General features: G+C 37.6%; 1 protein-coding gene across 1 annotated transcript in view; it reads left to right on the forward strand.

The window, feature by feature from the left end:
* The window catches only part of WDR3 (WD repeat domain 3), a 31,099-nt gene that overhangs the window by 11,011 nt on the left and 6,213 nt on the right, over positions 1 to 13,875 (forward strand). Inside the window, exons 10-21 of the mRNA XM_032213154.1 lie at positions 311 to 541; positions 1,837 to 1,930; positions 2,487 to 2,588; positions 3,403 to 3,488; positions 5,086 to 5,221; positions 7,035 to 7,091; positions 7,888 to 7,988; positions 8,819 to 8,930; positions 9,485 to 9,619; positions 10,909 to 10,959; positions 11,990 to 12,055; positions 12,554 to 12,646. Of these exons, the coding sequence (XP_032069045.1) occupies positions 311 to 541; positions 1,837 to 1,930; positions 2,487 to 2,588; positions 3,403 to 3,488; positions 5,086 to 5,221; positions 7,035 to 7,091; positions 7,888 to 7,988; positions 8,819 to 8,930; positions 9,485 to 9,619; positions 10,909 to 10,959; positions 11,990 to 12,055; positions 12,554 to 12,646 (1,264 nt within the window). The remainder of the gene's footprint in view (positions 1 to 310; positions 542 to 1,836; positions 1,931 to 2,486; positions 2,589 to 3,402; positions 3,489 to 5,085; positions 5,222 to 7,034; positions 7,092 to 7,887; positions 7,989 to 8,818; positions 8,931 to 9,484; positions 9,620 to 10,908; positions 10,960 to 11,989; positions 12,056 to 12,553; positions 12,647 to 13,875) is intronic.

A 13,875-nucleotide genomic window follows, 5' to 3' on the forward strand; every position in this document is an offset into this window, starting at 1 on the left:
TTTAAAAGCTGTTCTCAGTTTTGAGGGATCTACACACTTGTGGAAACCTTAGTATAATTCATAAAGCAAAAATAAATATATTTGGTGTTCCCTTGTCATTTCCATCATCCATTGGATATTAACAATATGACTTGATTTTAGCATGTATGTCTGACAGTTCTCATTTCATGTATTATTGAAGTCTGGATTGCAAATGAAGTTTATATTTATCTTTGTTGGCTTCTTTTACATATTATTCCTCTTAATTCATTTAACACTTAACATGGCAGTTACTGCTTTTAAAATAATAAATAGTATTTTATTGAAACAGATCTTTTGACTTGATGCTGAATCCAAAAGGAGAACTGAAAGCCACCTTAATGCTCCAGAACAACAACATTGAATGCTACAGCCTGCAGTCATCAGAGCAGTCTCCCCAAGTTGTGCAGACATCAAAGATAAACATTGGAGGTCACCGTACTGATGTTAGAACGGTGTCATTTAGCTCTGATAACATCGCCATCCTCTCTGCTGCTGCAGAATCCATTAAGATATGGAACAGGTATGAATCCTCTATGAACGCTGAAGGAAAACGTGAGTTGCAATCCATATTAACAAGGACATTTTGTTTAAATGTCTTCAAGTATGAATCTGAACTATTAATATGGAATCCAGGAAAATGCATAATATCTCATTATAGGCAGTAAGGCAGATATATATAATAATACCGAATAGTATGCTTTTAAAATAGAAGGGTCACATTTACTGAGAATTCATCAATGGAGTTAGTTATCTTTGTGTTGTTGGATCTTTCCTATGGTGAGTTGTCTTACATTTGATGTAAACATTCTGGGTCACTGCAGTGCTTTGTACAATGTATAGTCAAATTGCATATTACTCTGCTCAAGATATTACAGTTGTCAGAGATTGTTCAGATTCTGGGATAAGATTTTTAGTGGCTGCTAGTCCTAATTTGCATGTTTATCCTGACTCCAAAATTTCATGACTCTCAAATTCAGTTCCTGGAGGGCCCTTGGAAATTGTTAGCTATTTTGTGAGGCATCTGATTCTTCATTGTGGAAAACTGAAGCTACTGTACTCATCACCATCTCAGAGCCAGTTCACTGGAATACTTCCTGATTGATTAAAAAATTTTTTCACAGCATCCATCTAATTTATGTTGCCTATTCTACTTAATTTTGGAGATAATTCTAAAGCTGAGGAAAGCTGAAGTAGATCGCTGTCTGCTGAGAGTTTTTGGGGAAAACAGTTTTTCAGTGGTTGCTAATCCTAATATAGTTGTTTCTTTGCACAAACATCAGTGTTGTGTGATTCCGCCACCAAATGAAACCGGTAAAATGAAGTCAGAGTCAGATATCTGGTGTAATTTTTGTTTGAAAGATCTATGAGTTCAGTTTAGTTTTATACCCAACACAAATTTCTAGGCTTTGGAAATTCTATGAAAGTCCCAATTGTTTAATTGTGAAGGTAGCATTCTTGGCACAAGGATGATTTAGAGGCTGTACTAACATTCTAAAGTAATTATGATACACCCCAAATTGGTTCACTACTATTGTAGTGTGTATGTACAACATGTGTGTGCATACTTAACTGTTTTTCCAGTTGCGTGTTGTGCCAGTCAGTTTCCCCACTGGTAGTATCTCATAGCTCTGTTTTGGCTGGCTTTTATAAAAGAGCTTTTTGAAGAGAAATCGGGGGTTAAATATTGTGCTAATCTACATTGATAACTTTTTCCTGCCATTTGTGAAATTGTAAGAAATTTTCTTTTCCAAAAGTACCTCCAGTAAATGTATTTCTTGTATGTAAAATGGATTACTTTGTTGTTTCTTTTCCCAGGTCTACCTTGCAGTGTATCAGGACCATGGAGTGTGATTATGCACTTTGCTCCCTGTTTGTCCCAGGAGACCGGCAGGTCATTATAGGGACAAAGGTAAATTGCACATCCTTTCTGAAGCATTAGGATATCTTGCTAATAATGCCATATTTTTAATTTAAAAAATCATATCTACTCAATACAGAGCCATTACAAGTATTTTGAAAAACTTTTGCTACAGCTGCAGACTCGTCTTTTACAGAAGTCCCATCTTTTTCCTTCATGTTTCTTTTATGTATGGTTTACAACGGTGAAATTCAATTTTTTTTTACTACCGGTTCTGTTGGCTTGGTGGGCGTGGCAGGGGAAAGATGCTGCAAAATCTCCATTCCCACTCAACTCTGGGACCAACGAGAGGTGGCATTTACTGGTTCTCTGAACTACTCAAAATTTCCGCTACCGGTTCTCTGAATATGGAGAAACTTTCCTTGCTTTATTCTCTTCCATCCCCAGTTGGGGTTATAGTAACACAGTTTTCATTCCATATAATGTTTTTGGTTTGTTGGTCTGTTCCTTTCATTGGCACTTGCTTCTGATATAATCGTTGAAAAATTGCTGATACTGATACCTGGTATCAATTTGTGTACAAATTATAATTCATAATTTTTATTAGACTGGAAAGCTGCAGCTCTTTGATCTGGCTTCTGGATGTTTATTGGAAAGTGTTGATGCTCATGAGGGGGCTCTGTGGTCCATATCTCTTTCTTCAGATCAGGTAGGACAAGTTTAAATTTGTTCCTTTTTATTTGATAAGAGTTGTGTTCAAGGTGACGTAATAGCTTGTAAGAAGACGACTTTTGGGGGGATGGAAATGGGCATAGTAGTTCTCTTATCTACTATAAGGATTGTTATCATCTTCCAGCATTCCATGGTGTGCTGTCGTGCGAACAATACATTTCTCTATGGCAGTTGGTAGATCCTGGAATGCTTCTGATGCTGCCTAATTCTTGTTTGCTTTTTGCAATCCTTTGCAGACCTTGTGTTTAATTAGAGTAATTACTTAAAAATAAGTTATGATGACTTTTCAGGTATAATATCAGAGTTAGTAGTTTTTTTTTAAATTAACAGTGTGAAATAGTGTAGTAGTTGATAAGGCAAAATGGAGGGTAATCATCTATAGGTACAGAGTCCAATTTAGAATTTGGAGTGGGGAGGATTTTAGCTTTCATTGCAAAAATGTATTATTATGGAAATAAGCTACTGATTGATTTCCTAGTCCAGGAAAACAAACTGGCTGGGATTCAAAAATCTTTTAATGCTGCTTCTTTTCTAAATCATCTTCAGTGTTATTAGTCAAGAAGAAGATGGTAGATCATCATAAATGGTTGGGGAGGAGAAGCAGTAAAAAACAAAAATGAATTGGTAATGGTCTGCAAATGGTAGTTTTTTCAGTTCAACTCACTGGCTTTTCTGCACATAATATGCTCTTGAAGAGCGAATAAAGCAATTTAATTCTTCTGCTGTGTCATCTTTTATATATAGCAAAATTGACCATGCTTAGTTTTAAGTTAAATTATTTTCTCCTTCAGCGTGGTTTTATAACAGGAGGCGCAGATAAATCTGTCAAGTTCTGGGAGTTTCAGCTAGTGAAAGACAGGAACAGTATCCAAAAGAGGTGAGAGTATTTTTCTAGGAATTAATAATATTTGAGCTTTGAATTTTATTCTCATAGTTTTGTCGATGCATAGAGCTTGCTAGCATGATGTAGAGTTTTGTCCTTTTTGAAAACATTGGGTACAAATAATTTTGCATATCTTCTGGGCTGTAAACTTTTTCTAAGACATCCTACCTATTGTGTTGGTGAAATAAATACTATGCATATCTTTTATATTAATCTCTCTTATACTTCTTGCACCAAATTAATACCTTTATTGGTAGGATGGATATATTTGAAGACTAAAAACATGACCATATTTATTTAAGCAGGATTTTTTAAAAAATATTTAAAATGATAAATATTAAGTGTCCGTTGCTTAAACATTCGGTTTCTATGAAGTTCCTATTAGAACTACATTTTATCTCTGGATTAATTTCTTTATTAGATGCACTGAGTTAAAGAAGCTTTTCAATATAAAGGGGAATGAATTTAATTATTTGGGGAAATATATACCGTATTTTTCAGTGTATATGGTACACTCCCCCCCCCCCCCAAAAAGTGGGTTGAAATGTCTGTGCGTCTTATACAGCGAATGTTGCCGAAGCCCACCCACCGGTTTGCTCCCATCCTTCGGCCTCTGCCTCCCAGCAATTTGCCTCCTTGCAGCAAACAGAAAACAACCTAGTCATCTTGAGCACAGCCCAATTTAGCACAAGGAGCTTATTATGGTTGGATCAGCCTCCTGGAATACGGCCTATCAGCTGTTCCAGGCTGCAGGGATCGCCGCCACCATTGCCATCCATTGCCGCTTCCGTGTGCCCCATTTTCAACCTGTTTCAGTCAGCAGGGAACCCCAACGCCTGGAATGGGCCGAAAATGGGACACGCAAAGACCGAAAATGAGGTGCGCAAAGGCAAAAAACGGAATGTGCAGAGGCTTAAAATGGGGCGCACAGAGACGGAGATAGGTGGCAGTGGCGATGGGTGGTGGCTATCCCTGCAGTTTGGAACAGCTGATAGGTGGTATTCTGGGAGGCAGATCCAACCGTCAATCAGCTGCTCGTGCTAAATCAGGCTGTGCTGAAGCTGACCAGGCTGTTTGCTATTTGCTGCAAGGAGGAAAATTGTTGGGAGGCAAAGGCAGATTTTTTTTCTCCCTAAAAGCTAGATGCGTCTTATAGACTGGAGCGTCTTATAGTCTAAACTATAGACTAAACTGGTTATCAAAAATAGGCCTTTTATTGCCACTATTCTGTCCTATTCAGTGATTCTTTGGCCTTGTTGTAGAGGCATTTTCTCTGCCTTTTTTATTGTGAAAGTGGGGTATATGGCACAGAAAAGTGGAAAGTAGAAAGAAACAACTTTAAATTAAATTGTTGTGCAGATTATTTTTTGTGGTCCGGGAAGTAGTTTTGCAAATGGGAAAGGGTGGGATTAATTCCACTTCTGCAGCTGACCCAGGGGGCTGGATAAAATCAATGCAGGATACTGATGTCACTAGTGCCAGTTAAGGCCTGTTCCGTCATGCAGGCAAAGGGAAGAACCAGTTTCTCCCCTTTGATTTATGAATCTAACTGTGCAGTAAGAATCCATATATTTTACTTATCCCATCCTAGGCTCTCTGTGAAGCAGACACGCGTTTTGCAGCTGGATGAAGATGTTCTCTGTGTTCGGTACAGCCCCAATCAAAAATTTCTGGCCGCTGCCTTATTGGACTGCACTGTAAAAATATTCTACACTGATACTCTCAAGGTAACCAATACTACCCGTAGTTTGGATATAAAATTAAGGGAAGTGATGGAGATTCATTTTAGGCATTAAAAAAATTACACTCCTGTAATATCAAGGAGCCAGCTATACAATGAGTTAATTCACTCCTGTGACCAAAGAAAAGAAGGATGTGATGGCCATATCTTGATCCTATTTCACTCTAGTTGCTTTCTTGTTCCTTCACTTTGCCAGTAATATCGTACTTTTCGGAGTATAAGTTGCACCAGAGTATAAAACACACTAAAGTTTTGAAGAGGCAAATTAAAAAAAAAAAAAAACCCTCCCAAAAATGGCCTGTTTTTCCGTGAAAATGGGCCTGTTTTTTCTCCCCCCAAAAGGCATGAACAGTCTTTAGGGAGCTTCCAGAGTGCTCCTGGGGAATGGCCCTTCCCCCAAAACAAGCAAAAAACTGCCCGTTTTTCACTCATTTCTGCCTTCCTCAGCTCCCAGGAGCTCTGAAAGCCTACAGGCTCTGCACGACCATTTTGGTGAAGGGGAGGGGGGGTCAGGAGGCAAAAAATTCTGTATTCAGTGTATAAGATGCACCCAGATTTTCAGCCTCTTTTTTGAGGGGAAAAGGTATGTCTTATACTCCGAAAAATACAGTAATTCTTTTTCTCTATAGTAGCTTTCTTTTGTGGGTATTTGTCCCCCCCCCCCCAGTGTTTTATTTCATCCTGATTTTAATTACCTCTTTACTTCCTTTTCCTTAAACTAAAAAAATCAAACCAATTTTTCCTGTCGGTTTCTTTGTGGAGTATTTGAAGAATGTGGTTCACGAAGTCAAAAACATCCTTGAAAAATGGGGGTGGGACAAGTAACAAAGACCTTGCACTAATCATGGCTACAGCTAAGCAGAGGTGGTATGGGCTTTCATAGCCAGTATCTGTTGGGTAGTGTTGGGCTGCAAGATTTAGCGACCTTGAAGCCCAAGGTCTGGAGTACAGATTTCCTGATGACTGCTCTCATCTTCAGTGGTCTGCTACCAAGATGACAGCAATTGAGCAAGGACTGACTGAACTCCTGCCTTTATAGCCAGGTGTGCTGGCTATAAACAGAATTGCTGCAGTTGAAAAATAATGTAATTTTCCCAAAGGGCATAATTAGCTCTCTCTGTAATTATATACAGACAGATGATATTTCTGACAGTGCTCTAAGTAACAGGGTCTAAGACAATTGAGCTGAAAGAAAGGAGAAAACCCTCAAGAGCACAGATTTAGTTATTTTCTGATGCTGTTGAGGATGCTACTGCACTGCAGTGATGTTAGTTAATTGTTAGTCCTCTTTTGAGGGATGAATTTAGATAATTTTTTGTCAGCCTTTTATGTAGAAGCTTTGGAATAATCTTTGGCCAACAATCTGATTAAATGTTTTAAGGAGACTTATTAAAAATAGTGAAAAACTGATTTGGCTCCTCACTCCAAGAGAAAAAAGAGAAAAAACCCCTGTAGTCCCTCTTTTGAAACATCAATTTTTCCCCCTCTTCCCCTATATAAAATGTAATCCCTAACTTCACTGTGAGCCCTACAACTGGAGAGCCTAGCATGAAACAGGGTGTTAAAGTTGCTCATGCTGAATTTGTCACGAAAGCAGGCATGATGTACACACCTTCCTCTTTTTCCTAACAGAACAGGCTAAATCCTGCAGTGCCACAAGAGTGTCTGGGTTGGACAGTTGGTTAACCCCAAATAAAAAGCAGGACTTAACGTGTCAATGAAAGCTGTAAAGAAAGATCTAGGTGTTTTCTAACACTGTACTTTTTAAAATGTGTAACTGATGTTTTCTCGGTTTCCAGTTTTTCCTTTCTCTCTATGGCCATAAATTGCCAGTGCTGTGCATGGATATCTCTTATGTAAGTATCCCATGCTTTGGAGATTTTTGGGGTGGCTTTATGTTGGAAGATGTTTGTGTAAGTGTCTCTGTGGGGTATTACCTTATCCATGTTAGTTTATTTATGTGGCATGTGCCCATTGATGTTGAGGGCTGATGTAATAATGTAAAAGTTTCTCATAACTCGAATGAACTTGATTGATTGATTCTTGGTCTGTCATGAAATAGTGTTGCCTGTCAACACTAAGCAGGTATTAGTAGTAGTATGGTAGTAGTAGTAGTAGTATTAATACCTCTGTATTAATCAAGATCTGTATAGATAGAACCATAATTGAGCCTGAAAATACAGTTGTAAATTATGGTGGTCATTAAGTGATTCACCAAATGACGTGCTCGATTTTACAATTTACAATATTTTGCAGCAGTTGTTAAGTGAACTCTGTGATAGTTAAGTAAACCCTTACTCCCCAATTGGAGGTTGGTTTTTTTTTGCCAGAAACCAGAAGTAAAAGCTGAAAACAGGCAACCCCCCTCTCCCCCACACACAGCCATTGGATCTTCAAAGATGGACCATAAATATTCTAGGAAGATCCATTGTAAGTTGAAATGATTGCTAAGCAGTCGATAAGTGAGGACTGCTTGTGCCAAAAAGAAAACTTGGGTCCCTGATGACAATTAATGATTGTTCCCCTTACCTGTTTTGGAAAACAGTGCAGGATTCTGTTATGTTCCAGAAAAAGGTACACATACATGTAAGTCTAGATTGAACTGCAGGAATATCTAACTGATAAGGTTCTTTTCTCTCTTTCATGCTGAAGGATGGAGCATTAATTGCAACAGGCTCTGCTGACCGGAATGTGAAAATCTGGGGCTTGGACTTTGGGGATTGTCATAGGTCACTTTTTGCTCATGATGACAGGTAGGACAATGGGAATTGCGAGATCCCTCTATAAAGGGTGAAATATTTTACACTTCTGAAAGAAATCCATTATATTGTAGTCTCTATAGAACTACATATGGCACACATACTGCATTGTTCAGGGCAATGAATCTTTCTGATTAGAGCTCCTTAGGTATCGTCCTTTTTTCCTTTTTTTAACTAACAGCTTTTGGCATCAAGCCACCTCCGTTGAAAACAACCCTTTCCACACTATTTGAAATTCTGTTTGTGAAGCTGGGCAGATTTACAGCTCCTTTGAAAGATTCAGTTATAAACACTGTACACAATATTTTGTGGTCTTCCATTTATGGTAGAGGAGGGATTTCTTCAGACATTTTAACAATACAAATGTGCACTATATTTTGAGCTTATAATGACTCCTTGAAACATGACTTTCGTTTCGGGCAATTTTTTCCCCATGAGCTTGGTACAACATGTAGCTTTTTCAACTTGCAGTAATTAGACTGGAGTGTTCTTTTATATCTTGCCACTGTTTTCTCATTAAATTATCTTGGTTTACATAGTAAATTTTAAGAAGAGGACTCGGCAATTTCTCCCCCAAAACACAAACTTCAATTTTAAAAAATTACAGGATAAAATATATTAATGTAGCCAACATGTGCTGGATCCATAAATCTTTATCATACAACATACACTGAATTCATAAGTCTTTATCAGCATGCAGATCTTAAGTATCTTCTTCCCTTTTAAAAATACTTCCCATGATATAAATATGTGAATGGGAATTTGGAAATAGTAATGAATTTCCATATCTTCTCATAGTTAATTATTTTTCTTTCATTCTTTAGTGTAATGTATCTTCAGTTCGTTCCAAAGACCCACCTCTTCTTTACAGCAGGAAAGGACCACAAGATTAAACAATGGGATGCTGATAAATTTGAGAATATCCAGACCTTAGAGGTAAAATAAAAGATCTTTAGGAATAGACTTCTCCTGAAATTTGCTGTGTATGTGTATGTTTGCATGCGGTCCATCTGGAAATTATAGCTAGTCCAGCATGTGGTGTGAGCAGTGATGAAAATGCTTCATTATGTCCAATGGCCTCACTATTCCATATGTGTGCTGTGGCTAACACTAGGCTTCCAAGTGTAAATCAAGGCATCAGTTATCACCTCACCCATAAAACATTTCATGGCATAGGGCTTTGCTACTTGAGAACTGCAATGTTTTCTAGTGGGATCCAGGAAGTATGCCTCTTCTGTCACAGCGCCCGCCCCTTGCTCCCATCAAGAAGCTATTGAAGATCTGGTGGTTCTCCCAGGGGTTGGCAGATTAAGCTCCCATTGGATGGATTTATATGTCTCATATTCAGGATACTTATAAATGTGTTACTTTTTATAATATCGTTCTTACTTTTAAAATTGTAGTTTCTCCATGTTGGGTAGCCTCTATACTGATAAATAAAAAAATAATTTCTTCCATTCCCTATAACTAACCACCTGTCTAATTCATAGGGGCATCACCAGGAAGTGTGGTCCCTGGCTATCAGTCCCAATGGAGATTACCTTGTCTCCTGCTCTCATGATAAATCATTGCGCCTCTGGGAAAGGACAAGGGAACCCCTTATTCTGGAGGAGGAGAAGGAATTGGTAAGAAGTAATCAGAACTTCACTTGAATCTGTTTAGCGGAATTCCAATCCCAGATCTTTTAATGTATACATTCGTATGTACTTGAATTATTAGGGCTTTTTAATGAGTTCATTGGTGGTCCCCTACTTGCAAACATATCTATTAGCTCAGTGCTGAGGCTTTACATTGAACAGGCTGTACTGTCAAGCTATTGGTTTAATAGGAAGAAGTTGTAAATTTTTATGTTGGCTGATCACTCAAAAATATTTAAAGGTAAACTGCAGTTTTGTTCTCTGATACAGGGTCTGGAATCATCTTCTTATAAATGTCAATGAGACAAAGCATATATGTATTTTACAAGTAAAATAAGTTTGGTTTATTCAAAAGATTTAATCTGAGGGAGCAGCACAAGTTAGCTGCTTCTCCCAAACATGTATTATTTCACAATATAGGACAACTCAGATTTCCAAGTTCCAGGGAATAAATTTCACTTCAATTAGTAAAATGTGAGAAGGGGCATTCCGTGCCTCCCTTTCTCCACCCCGCTGCCTGTTTTTCTCCTCTTCAAAACCTTCCTCAGATGATCTCCCTTGGCTTCAGAGAAATCTTGGGGACCGTCTGCAGATGGGAAAGAGGCCTCAGCCATGTATAATAAAACATGTAGCTTCTCAGTAGGGAATGGGGAAACGTCCAGGAGTGGGATATTCTCACAGCCAATATCCCACTCCTGGACGCTTCCCCATCCTATAAGAATACAGTTCAGGTAAGACCAACTGTCAATCTCTTTCAGTTGTGGCATCTTATAACCCTACCATGTTAGAAGAGAACATTTATAGCTCAGGATTGAACTGTAGGTGCTCTCTGAACTTGGTGGGTTTCTTGCAGATGTTTCTTTACCAAACTAGATAACATAATCAGACTGAAAGTTCTGAAACATCTTCATGAAAACCACCGAGCTCAGAGAGCACCAAAGCCTCCACTAAGTTACTTTATAATAAATTAAGCTGTTATTTTATTGCTATATAAATTTCATTTATATTGCATCTTTGCTGTAGCACTCATGCGGGTCTCCCCTACATGTTTAGCTTTCTTGGTAGGCTGTTGTGAGCATAATAAAATTGGGGAGAAGAAAAGCAAATATTCTTGAACTGTTTGAAAAAAATGGATAGAATAAAAATGTAGAGCTAGTTGGAACGAGCCGGAAATGGGAAAAATATAAGCTTCCATGGATACTCTGGATCGGGAAGAATTGTTTTAATATTTTAATATACTTGGATATGGTGACACACAAGATACTTTTCTTCCACAGCAAAGAGAAATAGAATATGAAGATAGTATCACTAAGGAAGATCAGCCAGTGGTAAGCAATATCTGTGTGGACTGTTTCTTCTTCTTCCTCAAGCTGCCTTTCTTGGGGGCCTCAAGATGGAGCTGAAGCAGCCATGGGGACTGGAACAATGGGATGTTTGGTTGCTGTTGCCAACTGGCTGACTAGTATTTCCTGGACTGTCTTTCTCCTTCATATTTGAACTGACTTTTAGGTCAGAATTAAAAAATTTCTGGGAAACTTGCAGAAATGAATAATCTGAATGCTATTTTTTTCAATTTACATGTATGTTTCAGTAATTAATTTTATTGGAAATCATAATTATATACCCGTAGGCTTTTTTAAATAAAATATTTCAGATTCCCCAAAAAGGAATCTCTGCTAAAAAGTTTACCCTGCATTTGATTCTAGTACCCCCCGCCCATAAATTCAGTTTGATCTACCTTTATTACAATAAGCAGAATTAAGCATACAAAGCTCCTTCTGTAATCACCATAAGCTTTCAAACTAACTTCCAGTTCACACTTTCCTGCTTCTTTTTTCTAATCCAAGATTCTCATTGCTGCATGAATGTAATATTTAGTCTTTTGGTCACAGAATAGCACATTATTATTTCTTAAGTTAATATCGCATTTGTTTCTTGATTTGATTGTCTCAGTTCTTTATATTGCATGCTAATATTTAATTATTTTTTAGAAGTTTGTAAGAGCATATGGACACACACAAACAGAAGACAAAGCAAATACTGTGCTTTCAGAAATAAAGCAGAAATTATTTTATTTCAGCTGGAGAGCAGCAATCACTAACACTGCCATCCCTGTCAGCCTTATGCTTTTTATACCATTTTGTTTATCCTAAGCTTTGTGGTCCATAAAAAATCTAAAAGTATTTTCCCTGAGCTATCACAGAATTTATTTTTATACAAAAGATATAAAATTCAGATACAGAATCGTAGATATTCAAATCAAAATGGACCTAAAATTTTAGTAGGCGTATTTAGATTTCAAGAGATGTACCCCTATTTTGCATATGTTAATTTTAAAATACTTCTGTTTCTTCCCAGGTTCCTGGGGAGATTCAGGGTGAGGCTGGATTAGCCGGGAAGAAGACCATTGAAACTATCAAGGCTGTAAGTTTATTTTTCCTATAATTTTCTACTAAAAGGGAAGATTCCTTCTTTTTTTAAAAAATAAATAAATTGCAAAATATTCATATTTTTCCTTTAAAAAAAACCCTCTACATTGATCACTGATTAGAAAACTGTTCAAATTAAGTGCAAACTTTCTAATGCATGGAATTAGACTATTTGTCTCTGTGTGGTTTCAATGGGAAGTAGACCTATGAGTGAATAAGAATCAAAAACTCAACTTCATCTCATTTTCTACCAATTGATCAATCAAGCGAGAATTATTAATGTTTCCTTAGACACACCTTCAGAACTTTAGTTAGTGCAACGGCAGGATTTGAAGCTACTACAGTGGCATACGGACATTCCCTTCCCTAAAACATAAAATGCATTTGATATTTTCCAGCATTGCAATTGTAATGACTCTAGATTGCAATTATTTGCTCTATTTCTATTTAATTACTACCATGTGTTTTGGGGTGTTTTCTTTTTCCTCTCTAGGCTGAACGAATCATGGAAGCCATTGAACTCTACAGGGAGGAGACTACGAAACTGGAAGAGCACAAGGCTGTCTGCAAAGCTGCTGGAAAAGAGGTCAGGAAGGAACAACTTACGTTTTCTTCAGTGTAGTATGAGCAAACCTATTTATTATGAGACTGAATACTTACAGAACTGAAGAGAGACATAACTTTGCATTATCGGTCTTATACATAATACATAATATACATAATATTCATCTGATCTTGGTATCGTTGAGATCCATGTTCTAAAGTGGATAAAAATGCATTAATCGTTTACAGTTAAAGGTTCTTCCCATTTGATGTAACAGAACCATCCAAATAATATGCTAAACCTAACGGATGCCTAGGAATGCAGGAAAAACCCCAATCTGCTATTATTTAAATTGGATTAGATTTTTCCCTTCAGTTTTCATCCTTGGCCAAGTTGAAAAGAAATTTAGAAGAGATCCTATTTATTTATTTAGCTTATTTATATAGCTGCCTATTTCACAAACAACTGACTATGTGGCGTACAACACAAGAGTTGAAAACTCCATTACAGTCTAAAAAAAAAGCAGATAAATAAACACATGAAACCCAAGAAATGGGAGGACAAACATATCAGCCCACCTTCCAGGGTCCCCTGGGATCCCTCCTTCCCTCTGTCTCCCACAGGTGATAAAAAAACCAAAACATTTTACAGTACACTTCAAATATTTTCAACATCTATTTTCTCTCTCTCTCCAGAGAGAATAATGGGCTTTAAGCTACAGGAAGGCGGATCCCAAATAAGTATTACAAAAAAATTCCAAAGGGTGAGAGCAGGGTCATGCTATAAACAACTATCCAAAGATGTAGTTGGGCGCCTTTCATTGGTTGCTATTGAGGAGGAAGCTGTACAGCCATCTGTCAGGGAAGCTTTAATTTGGAGTGTTGGACTTGACATCTGAATGGCCTCTTCCAATTCTTATGATAGGACATAGAACACTGTCCTATCCCTAGGGGGAGTGGGCTAAAAGCTCACTTGAAACAAACATGGCCTTGGATATTTTCTTTGCTTCAGACAGGAAAAAATATTCTTCATCAGTGAGCGTTGCAAGGTTCTCAATGCAAGGCTTAAGTTTGGAAATGGGGGCTGAGTATATGCTAATTTGATTGCCAATAATTGTAGTATAATTCATTGTTTGTGGAAACTACCTCATCAGTGTTTGTTTCTCTCTTAAGATATTGCTACTGTTTAGTACTGTTTAATACCTGGTACAGAGTATTGGCGCTAGTGCTTCATATTCTCTTCACATTTGATTCACCACATGTTATCTTCCA

Source organism: Thamnophis elegans, chromosome 3 (assembly GCF_009769535.1).
Source record: "Thamnophis elegans isolate rThaEle1 chromosome 3, rThaEle1.pri, whole genome shotgun sequence".
Classification (NCBI taxonomy): Eukaryota; Metazoa; Chordata; class Lepidosauria; order Squamata; family Colubridae; genus Thamnophis; species Thamnophis elegans.